This window comes from Berghia stephanieae, chromosome 11 (assembly GCF_034508935.2).
Source record: "Berghia stephanieae isolate SIO BIC M18660-M18661 chromosome 11, UCSD_Bste_1.3, whole genome shotgun sequence".
NCBI lineage: Eukaryota > Metazoa > Mollusca > Gastropoda > Nudibranchia > Aeolidiidae > Berghia > Berghia stephanieae.
This window is the reverse complement of record NC_088370.1, coordinates 32,842,040-32,865,435: the sequence shown is the minus strand read 5'-3', so window position 1 is coordinate 32,865,435 and position 23,396 is coordinate 32,842,040. Positions and strand designations below refer to the sequence as shown.

Below are 23,396 nucleotides of genomic sequence, written 5' to 3'. Positions count from 1 at the left end.
CCCATATTCTAAAATTGATCATACAGATGATTTGTATAGTGATAACAACATATTCGAATCTAGACCAAAACAAAACAAAAAAAAAAAAAAACCTTTTGAAAATAATACCCATCAGCCTGTTTGCCCCACCCCATACAATCCTTAATATGCAAATCAAAATTATATGTGCGATGAGTTTCTATAACTAGAAATAACTCTAGTTCGTTAAAGACAATTTATTGTTTTGTAAATAGCAAAATGAAAATGAAATAAACATGATTAAAAAAAAGAATGATTTGTTTTGATTATAAAAATGTTTTTATTAAATTGTCTTTATTTACAGAGATGTGGAAAGAAATCTCTTGCAAGAACTGAAAAGAAAGGTACGTTTGTGTTAGAATGTAATGAAGCATTAAGTCAGCAATTTCAACCTATTCATGCGGCTATGTGGTCTTGTGGTATGACACTCGCTTTCGGATCGGAAGGTCCTGGGTTCAAGCCTCACAAGTCGACTCCTTGGAAAAGGCTCTTTACTCACATTAGCGTACTCAGGTGTAAAATGAGTACCTGGCCGTCAACAGCGTTGTCTCTGTCGAAAAAAATGTAATATCGTCTAACAGGCGTCATGTCTCGTTGTACATGTTGCGTGTTGCTGTTAATCAGGGACGCTTTGTAAAGCGATTTGAGCACGTTTAGTGTATATTGCGCTATATAAAAGCTAACGTCTTTGAAAAATAGGTGATATGTTGGAATGTACAAAATGAAGTAAAAATAATCAGAGTTAGGAAAGTCTGTGTGTTTTCAACTTTAAGAAACAAAATTCACTCTTCTTAATAGGCTTCAAAAGTCGTGACGTCACTTCCCTCGTAATGACGCTTAGTAATTTAGTGACTGGTTATAAACAATCGGAACAATGGCGGACGCCCTTATGAAATACTTCTCCGACGAGCATAAAAGTGTATCCAGAGGTGAATAACATTATAAATCTGATCATGTTTTGTCTTTTATACATTCTGATCACATGACATGTGAAAAAGTTCTAGCCAGTATGAAGAATAAAAAGTACAGATTTTCTTTGTTTAGAATTAAGCTGCTGGTTGCTGGGCGGACGTGACACAGACTATTGAATCCTATTAAGCCTTTTATTGTAGCTGCAACTATGCGGTCTGGTGGTATGATACTTGCCCTCGGACCGGAAAGCGCAGGGTTCGAGTCCTGTTTTGAGCGGCGTTTAGTTGAATCGTCCTTGGAAACATGATCTTTTTCGTATTCTCTCACCGGACTCAGGCTGTAAAGAGCATTGAGCACGTTGAGTGGATATTGCTCTATGTAAAAGCTCAAGTTTTGTTTTGTGTCGTATGAATCTCTGGAAAGATTTTATTGTCTAAACGATGCGCCTGTTGTTGTTGTTGATAATTTTGTTTAATAGTCAGATTTAACGCTTGATTATCTGCCACCACACATACTTTTTGTAAACTTGATATCACTATGCGTTACCATTCATGAGGAGAGGAAGAATAATATTATCATTTCGTTAATTGTAAAGAAAACAAATTTATGAAATAACAATGATTTTGACGTTGAAATGCAATTGGCTTCAACAGTCGTGACGTCACTTCCCTCGTAATAGCGCATTGTAACTTATCAGCTGGTTTTAAACTATCGGAACAACTGCGGACGCCCTTATGAAATACTTCTCCGACGAGCATAAAAGTCTATCCAGAGGAGAAAAGCAATATAAGTCTGATCATATTTTGACTTTTATACATTCTGATCAAATGACGTGTGAAAAAGTTCTAGCCAGCATGAAGAATAAAAAGTACCGATTTTCTTTGTTTAGAACCAAGTTGCTCGTTGCTGGGCGGACGTGACATCAGACTATTGAATCTTATTGTAAGCATAAAGTTCAATAAAGTTCAATAAAAATAATACCGTTTTGAAAGGGTTGGCCACAATAGCTCACATGATACTTTATTTCGTTTCTCTATTATTGTAATATCCTCAGTGTATTCCAATGGCGACAAAGGGCATTGCGAGGATGACGACAGCAAGACTAGTCTAGAAATGAACGGCAAGCGGAAAGCTTTGGGAACCAGGAAAGCTCTCATTATCGTGGTGGTGGTCATGTTGATGGCTGGGGTCGTGGCCACTGCGGCCTATTTCATAGGTATCATCATCATCATCATCATCATCATCATCATCATCATCATCAACACCATTGCAAAAGTCTGGAAGTGCTGTGATTTTAGAGTTGTTAATTATGTTAGCTTGATATTAATACCTTTTAATCTTTTTTTTGGTTTAAATCAAAAAGAAAACCCCACAACAAAACACCTAACAACCCCCCCCCCCCCACCATCCGTCCCACACACACACACACACACACACACACACACACACACACACCAAAAAAACAAAAACAAAACAAAACAAAACAAAACAAAAAACAACTCAAAAACAAAAAACCCAAGCAAAATATTTCCGATTAGCAAATCACAACGGCATTCGGATAGGTTAATCTATTTTTTTTTGTCGTTGTTGTTGGTTTTTAATAATTTTTTTTTCTTTTCCTGCAAACTTAAATATGTTTCTCCAAAGGGACAGTCATTTCGAATAATAAAGTCCACATAAGAATAGTCTCCAGCAAGGAAAATCATGGATTCTCTATACTACTTTTATCCGTTACTGCAGTATACATCATTTTTCCTTCTCGAAACAAATAATTAGTCAAGAAGAAGAAGAAGAAGAAGAAGAAGAAGAAGAAGAAGAAGAAGAAGAAGAAGAAGAAGAAGAAGAAGAAGAAGAAAAGAGAAGAAGAAGAAGAAGAAGAAAAAGAAGAAGAAGAAGAAGAAGAAGAAGAACAACAACAACAACAACAACAAAAACAACAACAAAAAACAAACAACAATAACAACAAAATAAAGAACAAAACAAAACAATAACGAAATTTCTCATTCATGTTTCCAGCTGATGAACTATCAAACAACAACTCTGCGACAACTGACGACAACGAAGCAAAAAGTGAGTTATTGTCATTGAACAATATAGTTTGTCTTTTTCGTTTCTTTCTTTCTTCCTCTCCCTCTTCTTCTTCTTCTTCTTCTTCTTCTTCTTCTTCTTCTTCTTCTTCTTCTTCTTCTTCTTCTTCTTCTTCTTCTTCTTTTTTTCTTCTTCTTCTTCTTCTTCTTTTTTTCTTTTCTTCTTCTTCTTCTTCTTCTTCTTCTTCTTCTTCTTCTTCTTCTTCTTCTTCTTCTTCTTCTTCTAGTCCTCAAGGGGGCGCGCAAAGAATTTTCATCCCAGGGAAATAACCGTTTAATCACATTTTCTCACTAAACTCAGGTGTTAACTGAGTACCTGGCCGATATACGTTTTATCACTGGTTATCACTACGAAAATAAAATTATAATAGCACGCACAGCCCTGCATGCAGGCTTACATATTGAAGGTCACTATTGGTTTGGAGCCCCTTGTTAAGCACTTATAAGACATTATGCGATGTTTCGCTAAACAAAAATTATGCTCATAAGTCAAGCATGTTCTCGTATTTACAAGATGGAGGACAATGTGAGTTTTCTATTTTCTAAATTTTGAGAAAAAAACAATTTACTCAACAAGCAGCTTTTCATCGTATATTTCTTTACTTGCCATAGAGGCAATGTCAAACAACCAATTTTTTTTATCCAATCTGTTTTTAATTTCCATGTGTTAAACAGTCAATTTTTTATCGAATCATCCTTTACTTTACATCAATGCAGTATCAAACAACCATCTTTTTATCAAATCTTTCTTTACCTTCGATGCAATGTTAAATCACCATTTTTTCATCGTATCTTTCTTTACTGTCCATAGAAGTCAAACAACCATCTTTTCACCATAACTTTCCTTAATTTCCTTTGATGCAGTCTCAAACAACTATCTTTTTATCGAATCTTTTTTAAAATTTTTACTTTCGATAGATGAAAAGCTGAACGGAGGAAATAATCCAGATGTTGGTAAGTTGATTTACAAACAAAACAGATATCTCATCGTGATGTTTAAGAATGTGATTAACTCTCTCCTTACCAGCCATTTTCAGGATTTTCCCCAAAACTTCACACCCAACTAACACAAAAATATAATTTTTACCACTCAAACACAATAGCAGTAAGTTCTTGCGATAGATAATTTCTTTAGCAAAACAGTCTCTACAACACACTGTGTTCATTTTCTTTAAATTTTATGATGTACAGAAGAAATTTGAATAAGAAAAATGTTGGTTGTATCGTAACGAATGTGACGATTTTCCTATAGATAGTTGGTGAGGAGAGGGTTAACTCACTCAATCCTAGAGATTTTTGCTATTTTTCAAAATAGAAAAAAATGTCTTAAAATGATCATGTACCTACATAGATAGTTTTATTCAACTATCATTAACTTGTAAAAACTAAAAACATTAGCTTTGATTATATGCCTATAATTTGTCTCAGAAAAATGTAATAAATAGGCACGGGGTATAAATAACCCGTGACGTGGAGCAATCCAATGAGGAAGGCTGTGATGAGTGGTGTCGAATGGTGAAGTCTGCATCCCCAGAGTCCCCCCGACGACCAACCGGTCATGGGATAGAGTGAGAGCGACTGAGTGAGATAAGTAACCCGTGTAACTAGTAACTACAGATGTGACCCATCGTCTCAAAACGGTATTATGTCGGAACGAACCATATGCTTAAAAGCCGAATTAAATGTTAAACGGGTCAAAAATATAAATTGTTGGCATTAGCACCCTAAAATATGATATCTATTCTTCTCAATAAAACATACAAACTCAACACAAGTCTCATATTTCTGGCTATAAATTCAATTTTCAGCATCTTAACCATCCCGACTTAATACCGTTTTGAGGCGAAGGGTGACAGATGTAGTCAGTGTTAGGGTTGAGTGATTTGATACAATAGGCGACCCATTCCATCAGTCGAAGCAGGCTCATTTCTAGGGATATTTTATTTTTACTTTTGTATTTTTCTTTCTTCTTTGTCTGGCAAGTCTTTCATACACACTTTTTCATATCTTTATCTCCACACAAACATCGTACCGGATAGAGCGACGTGTACATATATGCAGGTCTGACATCCGAACGCAATTATAGGCCTATTTTGACGTCATCATCATCATCATCATCATCATCATCATCATCATCATCATCTTCATCATCATCATCGTCGTCGTCATCATCATCATCATCATCTTCGTCATCGAGATCATCATCGTCATCATCATCATCATCATCATCATCATCATCATCATCATCATCATCATCATCATCATCATCATCATCATTATCATCACATCATCATCATCATCATCATCGTCGTCAACATCATCATCATCATCATCATCATCATCATCCTCCTCCTCCTCCTCGCCCTCCTCCTCCTCATCATCATCATCATCATCATCGTCATCATCATCGTCATCATCATCATCATCATCATCATCATCATCATCATCATCATCATCATCATCATCATCATCATCATCATTAACAACAATGACACATCAATACATTTATCATCAAAACCCAAGCCCAACTTGCGTTAGATGACTCGAGACTTGAGAAATCGCGGTCTAGATTTGATTAAACATTGAAATTTGATACAAAAAACAGAACTAGTTTGCTGAGATTGGCATTTTCTGTATTACATGCTTAAACCGAATGGAACCGGTGTCAGATTTCAACTTCAAACCAAGTTATTAATGATGGAAGAGAAAACGAAAACCCAAGGATATAATCAGAAAAAAAGATAGAGAGATAGAAAAAACAGACAAAAATAATAGCAAAAAAAACCACCAAAAAAAAAAAAAACAAACAAAAAAAACAAAAAACAAAAACAAAAACAAAAAAAAAAAAAAATAAAAAAAGAATTATCTTTTTAAAAACGTACAAAAAAAACACAAAAAAAAAACAAACAAAAGAAAACAAACGACAACAACAACGATGACGATGTCGAAGACCCTCACATATAGATAGTATGCGCTTGGCTAAGACGCTCATAACATTGCCATCCGGAAGTAGAACGGACCAACACACAAAACTGTGTGTAATCATGAACGTTTATAGTCGGGGTAATACAGTTTAGTGAGGCGGATGGCAAAATACAATAACAAAGGATTGAGTGACGTCATCTTCGTTCTATCTATACTTACCAACTTACTTGCTTACTTACTCACTTTGGCCTTTAACTCCTCCAGGGCGGGCATAGGCCATCAACGAAGGTCCTCCACATTTTTTTCTGTCCCTTGCCATCAGTTCCAATGCTCTCCATTTCAGTCCAGAACGCCGACTGTCTGCCTCTAAATATCTTCTCCGGGTTTTCTGTGGTCGATGGTCCTTCTTTCGTTTTCTCTGTGGATTCTCTAGGTCAAAACTTACCGAGTGATGCTTGTCGTCTTCTTGTTCAATTGATTGTTGTTTTGTTTTCTGCCAGAGCAGAAATATTGAGCAAGATTAACGAAATTGATATTTCAAAAATTACATATTTAAACCAAATTGAGTAAGGTTTGAAAAAGTGTGTATGAAACAGGAGGTCTGGAGTTCGCTCCCCAGTTGAAAATTGATTGTTGTTTTGTTTTCTACCAGAGTAGAAATATTGAGCAAGATTAACGAAATTGATATTTCCAAAATTACAAATTCAAACCAAATTGAGTAAGGTTTGAATAAGTGTGTATGAAACAGGAAGTCTGGGGTTCGAACCCCAGTCGAAAAATTGGTGGGTTTTTTGTTATCTGCCAAAGCAGAAATATAGAGCAAGATTAACGAAATTGATATTTCCAAAATTACATATTTAAATCAAATAAATTGAATAAAGATTTGAAAACGTGTGGATGAAACAGGAGGTCTCGGGTAATTTTTAGACGCTTTTTTCTTGTATTTTTCTCTCTGGCACTTATTCATGCGCACTTTTCCAGATCTTCATTTAACCCTCTCCATACCAACTATAGGAAAATCATCACATTCGTTACGATACAACCAACATTTTACTTATTCAAATTTCTCTTGTACATCATAAAATTTAAAGAAAATAAACAGTGTGTTGTAGAGGATGTTTTACTAAAGAAATAATGTATGGCAAGAACTTACTGCTATTGTGTTTGAGTGATAAAAAATATATTGTTGTGTTAGTTGGGTGTGAAGTTTTGGGGAAAATCCTTAAAATGGCTGGTAAGGAGAGAGTTAAGAAAATTAAATGCTAAATTTTGAAATATTAAGGGAAAGTTAGATCTAAAATATTTTGTCTTCAGTCTCGGCTTGAAGCACTCAATACTGTTAGCGCTTTTGGGAAAAGGAGAGAGAAATCATAATAGACACAGATAGTGAATACTCCTCGCTAATTTGTCACATTGATATCAACACTGTGAGATTTCAATTTATCTCTTAGTAATTGAATGTATGTGTGTGTTTGTGTGTGTGTGTGTGTGTGTGTGAGAGAGAGAGAGAGAGAGAGAGAGAGAGAGAGAGAGAGAGAGAGAGAGAGAAACAAGTATACAAACAAAACAAAAAACTAAAATGAAGTAAACAAGCAAACAAAAAGTCTTTAACCCCCCCCCCCCCCCAAAAAAAAAAGAAGCAAAAACAAACAAAAACAGATCTAAATCTTGCAGAAGGAGAATGTTTAAAATCATTGTGACACCTCTTAAACTCTGTAACAGTTTGTGAAGTATGAAACGAAAAATTATGCCTTTGTAGAAATATTATTATTAATGGTTAATAAAGAATTAATCATTTTCTGACGTAATTATGACTATATGCTTATAAGGCAAATGGTAATCAAGTCAATTGCCTAAATAACATGATGTGATATGAATCTAACAAGGACACACAAATACACACTAGAGCTGTAAACGGGACACCGGAACAGTTCGGTGTCCGCGATACCATTGGTGCATAAAGATACAGCAAATTGACCAAGATCGAGATCCCCCCCCCCCATTCCCCCCATCCCTTCCCCCCCCCCCCTCTGTCCACCCAGCAATGACTGGGTACCTGAGTCTGTAAGATCTGGCTGGCGGTAAGTAGATTACATTAAACTAGCGTCCTATCAAAAGGGTAACAAGCAATTGCTATTGTCCATTACACGATGTTATAGGACCGGGAAAAACTCTTGCTCCATGGGGGCCTACTGGCTCTGAAGGACTACTCTCTTTTCTCTTTGGATGAAAATAGATTTTGTATTTAAAACTTTAAAAACATTGTATTTGTAAACTCAGATAGATTTGACTCTAGAAGTAATTTTCTCATTATTATATAGTTCATTCGGACATAACTCTTTCCATATAAACTACAGGAAAATCGTCACCTTCGTTAAGAATAAAATAAAATAGAAAATAAAAATAAAATTCCCTTTATTCATCCCATAGGAGAAATTTGTCTCTAGGGTCTATTCCAAGGGAAAACTGGCAGGCGTTAGCCGCAGTGCAGCGCCGCAAATTTAGCTAAGGCGAGGTGACTTGCTCAAGGCCACACAGCGCAGCGGCGGGTGATCGAACTCGATACCTTTCGGGTAGGAAGAAAAGTCCGTACCGCTGAGCCACGCTGCCCCCTAGAATACAATGAACAATTTTCTTATTCTGACTTCTTTGCACGTCACTAAAATCTTGCGAGAAATCTTTGTGATAGCCAGGCGAATTGAGATCGAATGCTGTAATGTAACTCATCCTTTTCCAGGCACAGCAATATCTATTGTATGTCATGATTGCTTCTTAGTTTACGTGCAAAAACATCGATTTTTGTGCCGGATACGTATGCATGACATTTCGACAAGATAAATCCTGAAACCAGTCGGTAAGGAGAGAGTTATTTTTTTTTTTTAATTTAGCTTTTTATAGCGCAATATCCACTAAATGTGCTCAAAGCGCTTTACAAGGGGTCCCTGGTCAACAGCAACATTTAACATGTAGGACGGGATATGACGCCTGTTAGGCGATATTATTACAATTTTTAGGACAAAGACAACGCTGTTAACGGCCAGGTACTCATTTTACACCTGAGTACGGTGAAAGAATGTGAGTAAAGAGTCTTTTCCAAGGACTCAACTATGCGCCGAGCGAGGCTCGAACCCAGGACCTTCCGATCCTAAAGCGAGTGTCATACCACTAGACCACATAGCCGCAACTTACCGGAAGGACATGGTGGTTCAAAAACTAGGAAACTTGGGCTGAAATCGAATGCTTTGTAAAACTGAAAAAAAAAACAAAAAAAAAAAAACAAACAAAAAAAAACAAAAAAACAAAACAAAAACAAAAACAAAACATTCCAGATTTTGATTAATTGACCTTTAAGCTGTTTTCATGATCGGGTTTATCATGGCATAACACCGGATTGAGGTAACGGGTCACTAATGCATTGACAGCAACGTGTACATATATTATGCAGGTCTGACATTATGGGACTAGTTTAACATTGTCGTAATGCACAATATTTTGCGTCATTTTTTGAGATTTCCATTACAACAAAATGAGTCACTAATGCACATTGAAAGCGACATATATGCAGGTCTGACATCCGAACCCACTTATGGGCCTAGTAGTTTAACATTGTTGTAATGGACAATATTTTGCGTTGTTTTTTTGTTTTTTTTGAGGTTTTCATTACAACAAAATGAGTCACTAATGCATTGAAAGTGACGTATATGCAGGTCCGACATCCGAACCCACAAATGGGCCTAGTTTACCATTCTTATAATGGGCAATATTTTGCGTCATTTGTTTTTTTTGAGGTTTCTATTACAACAATAAGTCCACAAGGAATCGGGTTATCAGACTTGCATTGAAAGAAAATGTAAATGCCACATCATTAATCTCTTCCTAATGATTTTTTTTTGTATAGAATAAATATAATATAAAAGAAACAAAATCAAAATTAGAAAGAAATAAGCAAGCAAAAACAGCAGAACAAAATACGACATTAACATTAACAGACATCAATAGCCTAAAGGACGCCCAGTAATGAAATATCTTCCATGTTAACATCGATCACACCTTGTGAAATTTCATTCCTGTCAGTTGATTAATTATCACGAATGTAAAATCGTGATTTCTTGTTTTGCGTCATAGATTATTAAAGTGAGAATATCTTTGCCGATGAAAATTCATTTAATTTGCATGGGGAAAATGCCACATAGATAAATTCAACCGTATCATTTTTGTTTTGGTCCAGTAAAAACAGCTCGACTGTCTGTAAACAAGAAAAACGAATGACATGATCAGTCGGATGGTGAAAAGGTTTGAACTGAGATATTGCCAAGTTTAGTTAGAAGGTCAAATTTTATCAAAAATGAGTTCTTGTCATAAATGATTAAATTGACCCTTTTTGTACATCTTCGGGAAATATCAAAGCTGAATTTCAATTTTAAATATTTTTTTCAGCTAGTCAATGAAAAAGTATGAAATTTGAGAAAAGTTGTGGAAACCTTTCCAATACATCTGACCATAACTTCATGAAAAATCACCCGATTTACTTCAAATACAGATTAAAATACTCTGGGGAGCATATTCTTTCAGAAAATGCCAAAAAAAGCAAATACAAAATTTTCACCTTCGTACTGATTATGTCATGCACTGACACATTTGATTAGATACCAGCTGACGAGGACCTATTTGCACATCAATCCTGGCATATCTCTCTCCTTACTGATTGGTTATTTTCAGTATTTTCCCAAACTGGCAAAATTGCTTACCCAGCAGACAAAATTGATTTTTAAACTCAAGCAAGCTCTCTACAAAACAACTTGATGTTCTTATAAATTAATTAAACAAAGATCAATCTTCAAAGTTTGTGATGTCCGAATAAAATCTGGATAAGAAAAATGTATATTGTGTCGTATAGTAGGGGGAATTATGTAAAAAAAAACAAACCCCACTGTTATCATAAATTGCGAGAGTGGTTCTATATCACGTGTCATTTATATGATTTTTAGCTACCTGTGCTACCTGTATGTCAATTTTCATGTTTTCAATCCAAATGTGCACGGTTTTAGCCCAATTTCCCCTAATGCAATGAATATGAAGAAAAAATATGTATCTACGCAGTTATTTCCCTTGATTAATATAGCTGTAATAAGGAAAATTTAATACAGGCCTTAAACCGAAACGTTAAGATTAATTAATTTGAAGAGGACTCTCATGGCTTATTTTGTAGCGCACTTGCATGACACGCGAATAAAATGAGACCAAATCGGAGAAGAGCAGAATCTCTGTTTTCTGATCACTGGATCGACCCTATGGGTCTGTGCGGCTATGTGGTCTAGTGGGGCACTCGCTTTCGGGTCGGAAGGTCCTGGGTTCGATCCTATACATCAGCATAAAGTGTCACGGACGCAGGGAATTCACATATTGGGACCAAGCATTTCTGTTCCTGGCTTGAGTCACAATTTCGTCAATGGGCATAGTTGTCGAGCTCTTCAAGTAGGCAATAAAAGTTAGACGCAGGAGGCGGTCTGCATCCATGCGTAAGATATGCCCCACAAAGCGGAGCCTGCGTCTCATCACTGTAGTTACCAGGTCGAATTCGGGACGTTTTGCTGTTTCTCTGTAGTCCTCTACCTTAATGATGGAAAGGCATCGGCTGTTGAAGCCATTCACAGTTTTAGTTACACCCTCTGTAAGAGACTCTATAATTATAAACTATAGGATAATTAAAGGATAATTCGTATTAAGCCTTTAGTAAGATAATATAAGATGTATCGACTGCATCCAGGATCGATCTTGGTCCCTTTTGGTGTGAAGCGAGTGCTCTACCAACTGAGCTATCAAGACCCCAAAATTCCATACTTTTAGCCAAAAAAAAATATCAGCCGTTTGTGCGGCTATGTGGTCTTGTGATATGACACTCGCTTTCGGATCTGAAGGTCCTGGGTTTGAGCCTCCGTCGGCGCATAGTTGAGTCCTCGGAACAGGTTCTTTACTCACATTATCTCATCGTACTCATGTGAAAAATGAGTATCTCGCCGTTACCAGCGTTGTAATATCGCCTAACAGGCTTCACATCCTAAATGTTACATGTAAAGTGTTGCTGTTGGCCAGGGACCCCTTGTACAGCGCTTTGAGCAAGTTTAGTGGATATTGCGCTTTTTAAAAGCTCAATTATTTAATTATAGTTCTGATGTGTGTTTACAATTCACAAAGGTTGAAAGAATCGATCAGGCCTTGCAGTCCTTCTGAGCCACAAACGCCATCAAATGGAGGTTTTCTCTGTCTGTTTCAAGTTAATGCTCTCTTTCCAGCTACCCTTTGAAAGGACGACTTAGGTAAAAAAACAAACTTCCTTGAGCTTTTATAAAGAGCAATATCCACTAAACGTACTCAAAGCGCTTTACAAGGGGTCCTTTACCAACAGCGACACGTAACATGTAGAACGGGTAGTGACGCCTGTTAGGCGATATTAGAATTTTTTTTTCACAACAGAGACAACACAGTTAATTGCCAGGTAGGTACTCATTTTGCACCTGAGTACGGTGAGAGAATGTGAGTAAAGAGCCATTTTCCAAGGACTCAATTATGAGCCGAGCGAGGGTCGAACCCAGGATTTTCCGACCCGAAAGCGAGTGTCATCCCACTAGACCACATAGCCGCACAGACCCATAGAGTCGGTTCTTCTCCGATTTGGTCTCATTTTATTCGCGTGTCATGCAAGTGCGCTACAAACTGAGCCATTGGAGCCCTCCTCAAAGTCAGGCATCGACTATAGATAGTCTTTGTTATTGCTTTTGGCCATCCGCGTTTATGAGTAATTCTCACTAAACTGTATTAATCAGACGACTATAAACGTTAAAGGTTACACATAGTTTTATGTGTTGGTCTATTATATTTCCGGATGGCAATGTTGTGAGCTTTTTAGGCAAGCGCATACTATCTATAGATCGAACGAACAAATTTGACGTCACTCAGCTCTTCGTTATTGGATTTAGACAGCCATTTTATTGAGTAGTTTTCCCTGAATTCTATCAATCAGACTGGACCCCTCACCACAATAAAATAATCAGAAATTCAAGAAATCGAACAAGTACAAAACAGATCATTGAAATTTATAAATCAAAACAACAAAGATAAAGACAATTAAAACTGATTTAAATCATGAATCACAACAAAAAAGAATAAAGCGTCACAAAGTAACGATATTTATTTATTTATTTATTTAATCATTTTTTATCTTTTTCTTTTTTTTTAAAGGTCTATATCCCTCTGCCTATGTTTATGGCCGTTTGTATAAGATGGAGATAATCCTAAAATAGCAAAGTGACGATACACATTGGGTGTCTCTCATTCCTGAGGTTAAAAAAAAAGTAACGATTTTTACAAAGGTCTAAACGACAGTTAACTCTCTCCTTACCAGCCATTTTCAGGATTTTCTACAAAACTTCACACCTAACTAACACAAAAATATATTTTTACCACTCAAAAACAATAGCAGTAAGTTCTTGCGATACAAAAAATCTTTAGCAAAACAAGGTCTACAACAAATTGCTCATTTTCTTTAAACTTTATGATGTACAAAAGAATTTTGAATAAGAAAAATGTTGGTTGTATCGTAACGAATGTGACGATTTTCCTATAGTTGGTAATGAGAAGGTTAAATTACCCCACGGTGATATTCAACAAACTAAGAGGAAGACATCCAAGTTTATGGTTCTCCACTCAATAATGGATGTCCACTTGTACTCGTTCATACAATCGACATTAAGACAGTGGAATAGTCTCTCATCTCCAAACAAAGAAAAATACTGTGGTCTGTGGAATCTTGAAAATTTGAAGTTACAGACTTAAAGGAAGAAGAAGAGAAGAAGATATAGTTTAAGGTTGCACATAGTTTTGTACGTTTATCCGTCTGGCGGATATTTTGAGTATTTTACCGAAACATATTGCATCAACAGAACTAATCTTAATATTGTTGTTTTGTGTTTCTTAATCGTAAAGCAGGTATTGCCTCAACACCCCTTCCTGAAGCGTCGACTAAACCACAAGGTACGTCTTTATCAATAATAAAAGATTATTTAACTTCTGTGTTTTAAGTTGAGATTGTATATAGTTGAGCTTTTACAAATGGTCCCTGACCAACAGCAACGCTTAACATGTAAGACGAGACATGACGCCTGTTTGGCGATCTTACAATTTTTTTCCGACAGAGACAACGCTGTTAACGGCCAGGTTCTCATTTTACAGCTGAGTACGGTGAGTAAAGAGCCTTTTCCAATGACTCAACTGTGCCGAGCAAGGGTCGAACCCATGACATTCTGATCCGAAAGTGAGTGTCAGACGACAAGACCACATAGTCACACTAAGTTTCCAATGCCCCTGGGTACATCGCTATAGTCAGAGACAGTTATCATTCAAGTTTCCAATGTCCTTGAGTACATCGCTATAGTCAGAGACAGTTATCATTCAAGTTTAACTGCCCTTGAGTAACAATAGTCAGAGACAGTTATCATTCAAGTTTCCACGCCCCACATTGGAAGTATCATCAGCTGAGTAGTCAGAGAGACAGTTATCATTCAAGTTTCTATTGCCCCTGAGTACATCACTATAGTCAGAGACAGTTATCATTCAAGTTTCCAATTACCCCGAGTACATCACTATAGTCAGAGACAGTTATCATTCAAGTTTCCAATTACCCTGAGTACATCACAATAGTCAGAGACAGTTATCATTCAAGTTCCCACCGCCCCTGAGTACATCACTATAGTCAGAGACAGTTATCATTTAACTTTCCAATGCCCCTGAGTACATCACTATAGTCAGAGACAGTTATCATTCAAGTTTCCAATGCCCCTGAGTACATCACTATAGTCAGAGACAGTTATCATTCAAGTTTCCAATGCCCATAGGTACATCACTATAATCAGAGACAGTTATCATTCAAATTTCCAATGCCCTTCAGTACATCAATAGTCAGAGACAGTTATCATTCAAGTTTCCACCGCCCCTGAGTACATCACTATAGTCAGAGACAGTTATCATTCAAGTTTCCAATGTCTTTGAGTACATTGCTATAGTCAGAGACAGTTATCATTCAAGCTTAACTGCCCTTGAGTAACTATATTCAGAGACAGTTATCATTTATTCAGCTAACTGATGTACTCCGGCAGAATTTCGTGTTATCCAGAAAACGTGTCCTTCAAATAGTTATCGATTTAAATGACCCTCAACTTGGCAAAAACTCTCAAACCTGGGACAACAACAACAACAACTACTACTACTACTACTACTACTACTACTACTACTACTACTACTACTACTACTGCTACTACTACTACTACTCTACTACTACTACTACTACTACTACTACTACTACTACATACTTACTACTACTACTACTACACTACTACTACTACTATTACTACTACTACTACTACTACTACTACTACTACTACTACTACTATTACTACTACTACTACTACTACTACTAATATACTACTACTACTACTACTACTACTACTATTACTACTACTGCCACTAATATACTACTACTACTACTACTACTACTACTACTAACTATACTACTACTACTACTACTAACTACTACTACACTACTACTACTACTACACTACTACTACTACTACTTACTACTACTACTACTACTACTACTACTACTACTACTACTACTACTACTACTACTACTACTATACTACTACTACTACTACTACTACTACTACTACTACTACTACTACTACTACTACTACTACTACTACTACTACTACTACTACTACTACTACTACTACTACTACTACTACTACTACTTACTACTACTACTATTACATATATATACTGCTTCTGCCGCTGCTGCCTGTATTACTTCAGATCATATTACTATTTATTTTATTATTATTATTATTATATATATTATTATTATTATTATTTATTAGTATATATACAATATTTCATTACCTTACATTTCAGGTGTCATGAAGCAGATGAGAGGCGGTGAGTAAAATTATAGATTTAAAGTAAAATAATATATACACACCCTCCTGCTCCTCCTCTTCCTCCTCTTCCGTCACCAAAACGACTTCATTCCACCCCTCTCATTGGAAATCACTATCATTTCTTATTAAATAATTAATCGTTGAATAATCCTTTGAACGCGTTGAATAAAATATTTTTGAACGATTGCAGAATAATTTCACTCATTTCATTGGCTTAAAAACAGGTTGAAAAGACTTCTTATTTGCCATTTAAAACAGTCTTTTGGTGCAAATGAATACATATATCTAACTTTTTGGGGGTCAAATTGTCATTTTGTTTTGCAGTTAAGTCGAATAAAATTGAATCGATGATCAATAAAAATCATCACTCATTTGGTGAGCACCTGTAGTTGTATTATTATTTCCTGCTGCCCCTTCCACCTCACACACTAAAAAAAACCCACAATAATAATATAAAAATATCGGTCATAGGAACCATAGCCATCGTTAACTCATAGCCTGATCCTGACCAAAAAATGACATCAAAAGACAAGTCTTTGGCCACAAAAGAAAACAAATCGTGAGTTGTATTCAATAGTTCAACCAATGGGATCTCTCGTTTCCTTGAGCACTACTAACGACAACTCGCCAAGAATAGCATAAACCTATAAAATGACGTCATAAGATAAGTCCTAGTCGGCCCTAGTGCCAGGCTATAGATAGTATGCGCTTGGCTAAGAAGCTCACAACATTGCCATCCGGAAGTATAACGGACCCAACACACTAAACTATGTTACTCATAAAAGCGGATGGCAAAAATCAATAACAAAGACCTCTCGTGGCGTCATCTTCATTCTATCTATAAGATAGCGATGGCTACGTATCAACACACCAAGCCTTGTGATTATCAAATTGGATCCAGTAGTCTGATGTCACGCCGCCCGGCAACGGCGGCCATATTGGTTCTAGACAAAGAAAATCATTACTTTTTATTCTTCAAGCTGGCTAGAACTTTTCATATACCTTGTGATCAGAATGTGTAAAAGTCAAAACATGATCAAATTTATGTGTTTTTTTCCCTCTGGATACGCTTTTATGCTCGTCGGAGAAATATTTCACACGGACGTCAGCCATTGTTCCGATAGTTTAGAGCCAGTGTTACTAAGTTACCATGCGTCATTAGGAAGGAAGTGACGATATGAGTGTTGAAGAGTATAGATTTGGAGAAACATGACTTCTCTTTAATGTGTACTAGTGGGAGTACAAAAGGCCACACGCGACACATCGTACCTACTATCATCTAGTCAGCTGATCCTGCGTAGGACATTGCTTCCCGAACTTTCTTGCGAAACAGATTACGGTTTTCCGCCAGTCTACTTGCTTGAGTTGTTGTCATTCCCAGCCATTCACATATATCTTGTTCCCAGCTTCTTGTTGTTCTACCTCTTCCTCTCTTGCCGTCTACTACCCTTGTATGCAGAATGTGCTTTTCTAATGATTTGTGACTATAGATGACTTGAATTCCTTGCAAAATGAAGCATTTTACATATTATTGGTTACGAAATATCTAAGAAAATTATTCTGAAGGGTCGAGAAAATGTAATGTTTCACGGGTTTGGGATGAATTATATTCGTTTTTAATATCGCGGAATAACTCACGAGCTTGAGATGAAAATAACTCATTTAATTTATCCAAACCCGTGAAAGAATGTTATAATGTCCTCTTAATTCTGTTCTCTTCCTTCCATATCTCCTCCTAGTCCTACTACTTTTCACCTTCCTCCTGATCGTCATAATCATTATAGACATCCGTTTTCTCCTTTCCTCGTTATTATTATAATTGGCAATACTAATACTATCACTACCACCACTGCCACCACCGCCACCGCCACCACCACTACCAGCAGCAACAGCAGCAGCAGAAAAAGAAGTAGTAGTAGTAGTAGAAGAAGACGAAGAAGAAGAAGAAGAAGAAGAAGAAGAAGAAGAAGAAGAAGAAGAAGAAGAAGAAGAAGAAGAAGAAGAAGAAGATGATGATGATGATGATGATGATGATGATGATAATGTTAATGATGCTGGTGATGTCATTGTTCATTTTGTAAATAACTTAAGGAACGAATGATTAATGGCATATAAAGTATTGTTAACCACAATTGAGCAAGTAAACGTTTTATGGTAAAATAGAAATTTAGTAAAGTTTGTATTTTTTTTTTTACCAGAACATGAATATACTACTACTACTATTACTACTACTACTACTACTACTACTACTACTACTACTACTACTACTACTACTACTACTACTACTACTACAACTGCTTCTACTACTACAACTACAACAGCAATAACAACAACAACAACTACTACTACGATTACTACTACTACTACTACTGCTACTACTACTACTACCACTGCTACTACTACTACTACTACTACTACTACTACTACTACTACTACTACTACTACTACTACTTTTACTACTACTACTACTACTACTACTACTACTACTACTACTACTACTACTACAACTACTACTACTACTACTACTACATACTACTACTACTACACTACTACTACTATACACTACATAACTACTACTATACTCACTACTAACTACTACTACTACTACTACTACTACTACTACTACTACTACTACTACTACTACTACTACTACTACTACTACTACTACTACTACTACTACCACTACTACTACTACTACTACTACTACTACTACTACTACTACTACTACTACTACTACTACTACTAGAATAATACCAGACTGTCGTGTTATATCACACAAAAAATGATGTAGTTTGACGTTTTATATTTACAGCTGTGCGCAACGGGGGTCCACCGCCTTCTGAAGGTGAGATACGTATTTATAATATATTTAAGGCAATATATTGCAACTATAACAATGTTGATGTTGTTGTTGATGATTGCGGCTATGTGGTGGTAGTGTTAATGGTGGTGGTGGTGGTGATGATGATGATGTATGTGTTTGTGGTGATGATTATCATTTTTACATTACGGTGCTTTGGGGTGGGTGGGTGGGGGGGGGGTTCTTTGCCTCATGCCCGAAAGTTACCGAGTTCGATCACCCGCCGCTGCACTGTGTGGTCTTGAGCAAGTCACCTTGCCTAGCTCAATTTGCGGCGGTGCACTAAGTTATTCCAGTTTTCCTTTGGAATAGACAATAGAGACACATTTCCCCTTTGGGCTAAATAAAGGGAATTTTAAAATTTTATTTTGTGGTCTCGGGATAGAACACTGACCTTCCCACCGGTAGGTTTCTGTGTCGACTCCAGGTGTTGGCGTGCTTGGAAAACTCTCTTTACTCACGTTACTCATGACTTTTGATGATAAACGACTGAATAAATGAATTAATGCATTAATAAATATATATATTATGAAATAGAATAAAGTAAAATTCTGAAAGGGAGAAGAAAAATATCATTTATAGGATACTTATTGCTACAAATTACATATATATATATATAATATATATATATATATGTATATATATATATATATATATATATATATATATATATATATATATATATATATATATATATATATAATCGTCCACAAAATGTATAACTTTATATCATAAAATTTTATCTCATTTTATTCTCATATGCCTTGCATCATTGAACTTTTTTTATATAGCGCAATATCCACTAAACGTGCTCAAAGCTCTTTATAAAAGGTCCCTGACTAACAGCAACACGTAACATGTAGAATGACGCCTATCAGGCGATATTACATTTTCTTCCGACAGAGACAACGCTGTTAAAGCGGAATACAAGGGGTCCTTGACCAACAGCAGCACGTAACATGTAGAACAAAACATGACGCCTGTTAGGCGATGTTACTATTTTTTTTCGACAGAGACAACGCTGTTAACGGCCAGGTCCTCATTTTACACATTGTAAACACACCAACTACAAGCCAAGCGCTCCAAATACAAAATCTATTATTCATATTTCTGTTCAAAAATGCATAACGTTGATTATGATATGTATTTTTGCACAGAAATATGAATAATACATTTTTTTATTTATTTGGAGCGCTTGGCTTGTAGTTGGTGTGTTTACAAATAACTTCTCCACCGGTGACGTCCAATCAAGGGACGCTACTCTTCCGCTAATCTCATTCCCTATAAAATAAGAATCTTATGACATTTAAAACAATAAAAAATGAATAAACTAATGAGCAGTTACTAGAATAAGATTTTAAAAATCAAGGGACGCTACTCTTCCGCTAATCTCATTCCCTATTGTACACTACATTTCCTTGTGGAGCAGTTAAAGCCACATTACCAAATTACTCTTCCTATTCTGTCGTACTACTCTTAAAAACCTTAAATCAAACACGACTTTAAAATTTTGGCCAGAAAATTCGTCCTTCAAATATGGATCGATTGAAATGACCCCAATCTCGGCAAAAACTCTCAAACTTGGGAATTTACGTGTTTCTAGATTTGAGAGTTTTTGCCAAGAAGAGGAGTTTTTCAGTCGATCTATAATATTTGAAGGACGACTTTTCTGGCCAAAACTTTAGATACATGTATTTTTAGAGTACGGCAGTACTGCTATAGGGAATGAGATTAGCGGAAGAGTAGCGTCCCTTGATTGGACGTCACCTTACAGAGAGAACGTCAAAATGGTTTTGCGCATGCGTCTCTCCAGTCCTCGCTTTCGGTGAAGTGTCTCATGCCGCTTTCACCGGAATCGAGGACGAGAGACGCATGCGCACAACCAAACTGACGTTCTCTCTCTCTAATAACTTTTCCGCCGGTGACGTCCAATCAAGGGACGCTACTCTTCCGCTAATCTCATTCCCTGTGAAACGGTATACGATATTTATATTATAATACCTATCATTTTCAGAACTCCCAACAACCACAATAAAATCTTTTAAGGCCGGACCGAACGGTAAGTGATTAACATAGATAGTACGGCTATATGATGATGATGATGATGATGATGATGATGATGATGATGATGATGATGATGATGATGATAATAATAATAATAATAATAATAGGACTAATAATAATAATAATAATAATATAATAATATAATAATAATAACTAATAATAATAATAATAATAATAATAATAATAATAATAATAATAATAATAATAATAATAATAATAATAATAATAATAATAATAATAATAATAATAATAATAATAATAATAATAATAATAATAATAATAATATTATACTTTATTCATCCAAAAAATTGAAATACGTTTACAAACGTGGCATGCATAAAAATATATAATTATAAAGTGAAGGATTTACGGCGACAATGTAATATCAATTTTACAATGTGGCATATGCTGTCCCAATGACTCTTAAGTTTGAATTTATATGTAAATGCATAAAAATCTATAAATATAGAATTAAGAATTACTGGCGACACTTTAGACCACTATATTATTTTTTAAAATTGCGATAGATTATTCCTATGGCCTCACAAGTGCGAACTTGTGTGTGTATATCTAGTTTTTAAAAAAATTAATGTTTGATTTAAATCACAGTTGTGCATTAAAATTCGAACACTATCCGGTAGAAATGAACTAAGGTGACGTGTTGTCTTTGTTTTTATTGATAAAAGATAACGCTTTCTCGAGGAGAACTTAATATAGAATAGTATGCGCTTGGCTAAGAAGCTCATTACATTGCCATCCGGAAGTATAACGGACCAAGACACAAAACTATGTGTATCCATGAACGTTTATAGTCAGGTTAATACAGTTCAGTGAGCATTACTCATAAAAGCGGATGGCAAAAAAAAAAAAAAAAAAAAAACAATAACAAAGACCTGAGTGACGTCATCTTCGAACTATCTATATTTGTGAAGGTGGCCATCGCTATCCTTCAAAACTTTCTCGAGTTTACTAAGACACAATCTCTTGAACAGTTCTTCCACATTTGAAATACGATTCAATAGTCTGATGTCACGCCGCCTGGCAACGGCGGCCATCTTGGTTCTAAACAAAGAAAATCATTACTTTTTATTCTTCAAGCTGGCTAGAACTTTTCATACGTCTTGTGACCAGAATGTGTAAAAGTCAAAACATGATCAGATTTATGGGGGTTTTTTTTTCCTCTGGATACGCTTTTATGCTAGCCGGAGAAATATTTCATACGGGCGTCCGCCATTGTTCCGATAGTTTAGAGCCAGTGTTGCTAAGTTACCATGGGTCATTAGGAAGGAAGTGACGTTACGACTATTGAATCCTATTGGCTGAGTATAACTCCTGGCCAAATAGTGTGATCTGGTAGTATGAAGCTCGCCTTTGGACCAGAAGTTATGGTTCGAGTCCCGTTCTAAGCGTCGAATATTTGCTAAGACTGCTAAAATGTGCAGTGCCTCACGAATATATCACGTAAACTGGTGGGTACTTACACCAGTAAATTGATGATATAACCACTACTAATAATGATGACACTTTTAATAGCGATATGGTTGATTATAGTGATGATAGTGATGGCTGATATGATGATGATAATGATGATGATGATGATGATGATGATGATGATGATGATGATGATGATGATGCGATGATGATGATGTTGATGATGATGATGATGATGATGATGATGATGATGATGATGATGATGATGATGATGATAATGATCATGGTGGTGGTGGTGATGGTTGTGGTGATGATGATGATGATGATGATGATGATGATGATGATGATGATGATGATGATAATGATGATGGTGATGATGATGATGATGATGATGATGATGATGATGATGATGATGATGATGATGATGATGATGATGATGATGATGATGATGATGATGATGATGATGATGATGATCATCATCATCATCATCATCATCATCATCATGATCATGGTGATGATGATGAGATGATGATGATGATGATGATGATGATGATGATGATGATGATGATGATGATGATGATCATCATCATGATGATGATGATGATGATGATGATGATGATGATGATGATGATGATGATGATGATGATGATGATGATGATGATGATGATGATGATAATGATCATGGTGGTGGTGGTGATGGTTGTGGTGATGATGATGATGATGATGATGATGATGATGATGATGATGATGATGATGATGATGATGCGATGATGATGATGATGATGATGATGATGATGATGATGATGATGATGATGATGATGAGATGATGGCAAATATTATATTGATTTGGGTTTAGGTCCAAGTACGTGCACATATTATAAGTTTATAATTTTTGTCAATAGATGCAAAAAACAAACATAAGACAACACTGGTTCGGTATTCGTATTGTCCAGAAATGGAACAGTTTGAAATTTGAAACAAAGAATGCAAAATCTATGGATTATTTCAAGGTGTTAGTAAACAGGGAATTTTATGATGGGAGATTTATATATGACGAATAATACTTTTTTGCACTGCTATTGACATGGCTTTCAATCTTGTATGTAAATA

The 23,396-nt window shown here is 35.9% G+C and overlaps 1 protein-coding gene across 4 annotated transcripts in view; it reads left to right on the top strand.

The window, feature by feature from the left end:
* LOC144956580 (uncharacterized) overlaps window positions 1–23,396 on the top strand; it is a 40,475-nt gene that overhangs the window by 4,316 nt on the left and 12,763 nt on the right. For 3 of the 4 annotated variants that reach the window (XM_078887171.1, XM_078887168.1, XM_078887169.1), the window contains exons 3-10: window positions 323–362; window positions 1,985–2,146; window positions 2,947–3,000; window positions 3,936–3,971; window positions 13,926–13,973; window positions 15,906–15,929; window positions 18,744–18,776; window positions 20,806–20,850. In XM_078887171.1, coding sequence (XP_078743297.1) covers window positions 323–362; window positions 1,985–2,146; window positions 2,947–3,000; window positions 3,936–3,971; window positions 13,926–13,973; window positions 15,906–15,929; window positions 18,744–18,776; window positions 20,806–20,850 — 442 coding nt within the window. The remainder of the gene's footprint in view (window positions 1–322; window positions 363–1,984; window positions 2,147–2,946; window positions 3,001–3,935; window positions 3,972–13,925; window positions 13,974–15,905; window positions 15,930–18,743; window positions 18,777–20,805; window positions 20,851–23,396) is intronic. The other variant, XM_078887170.1, reaches the window with a different exon arrangement.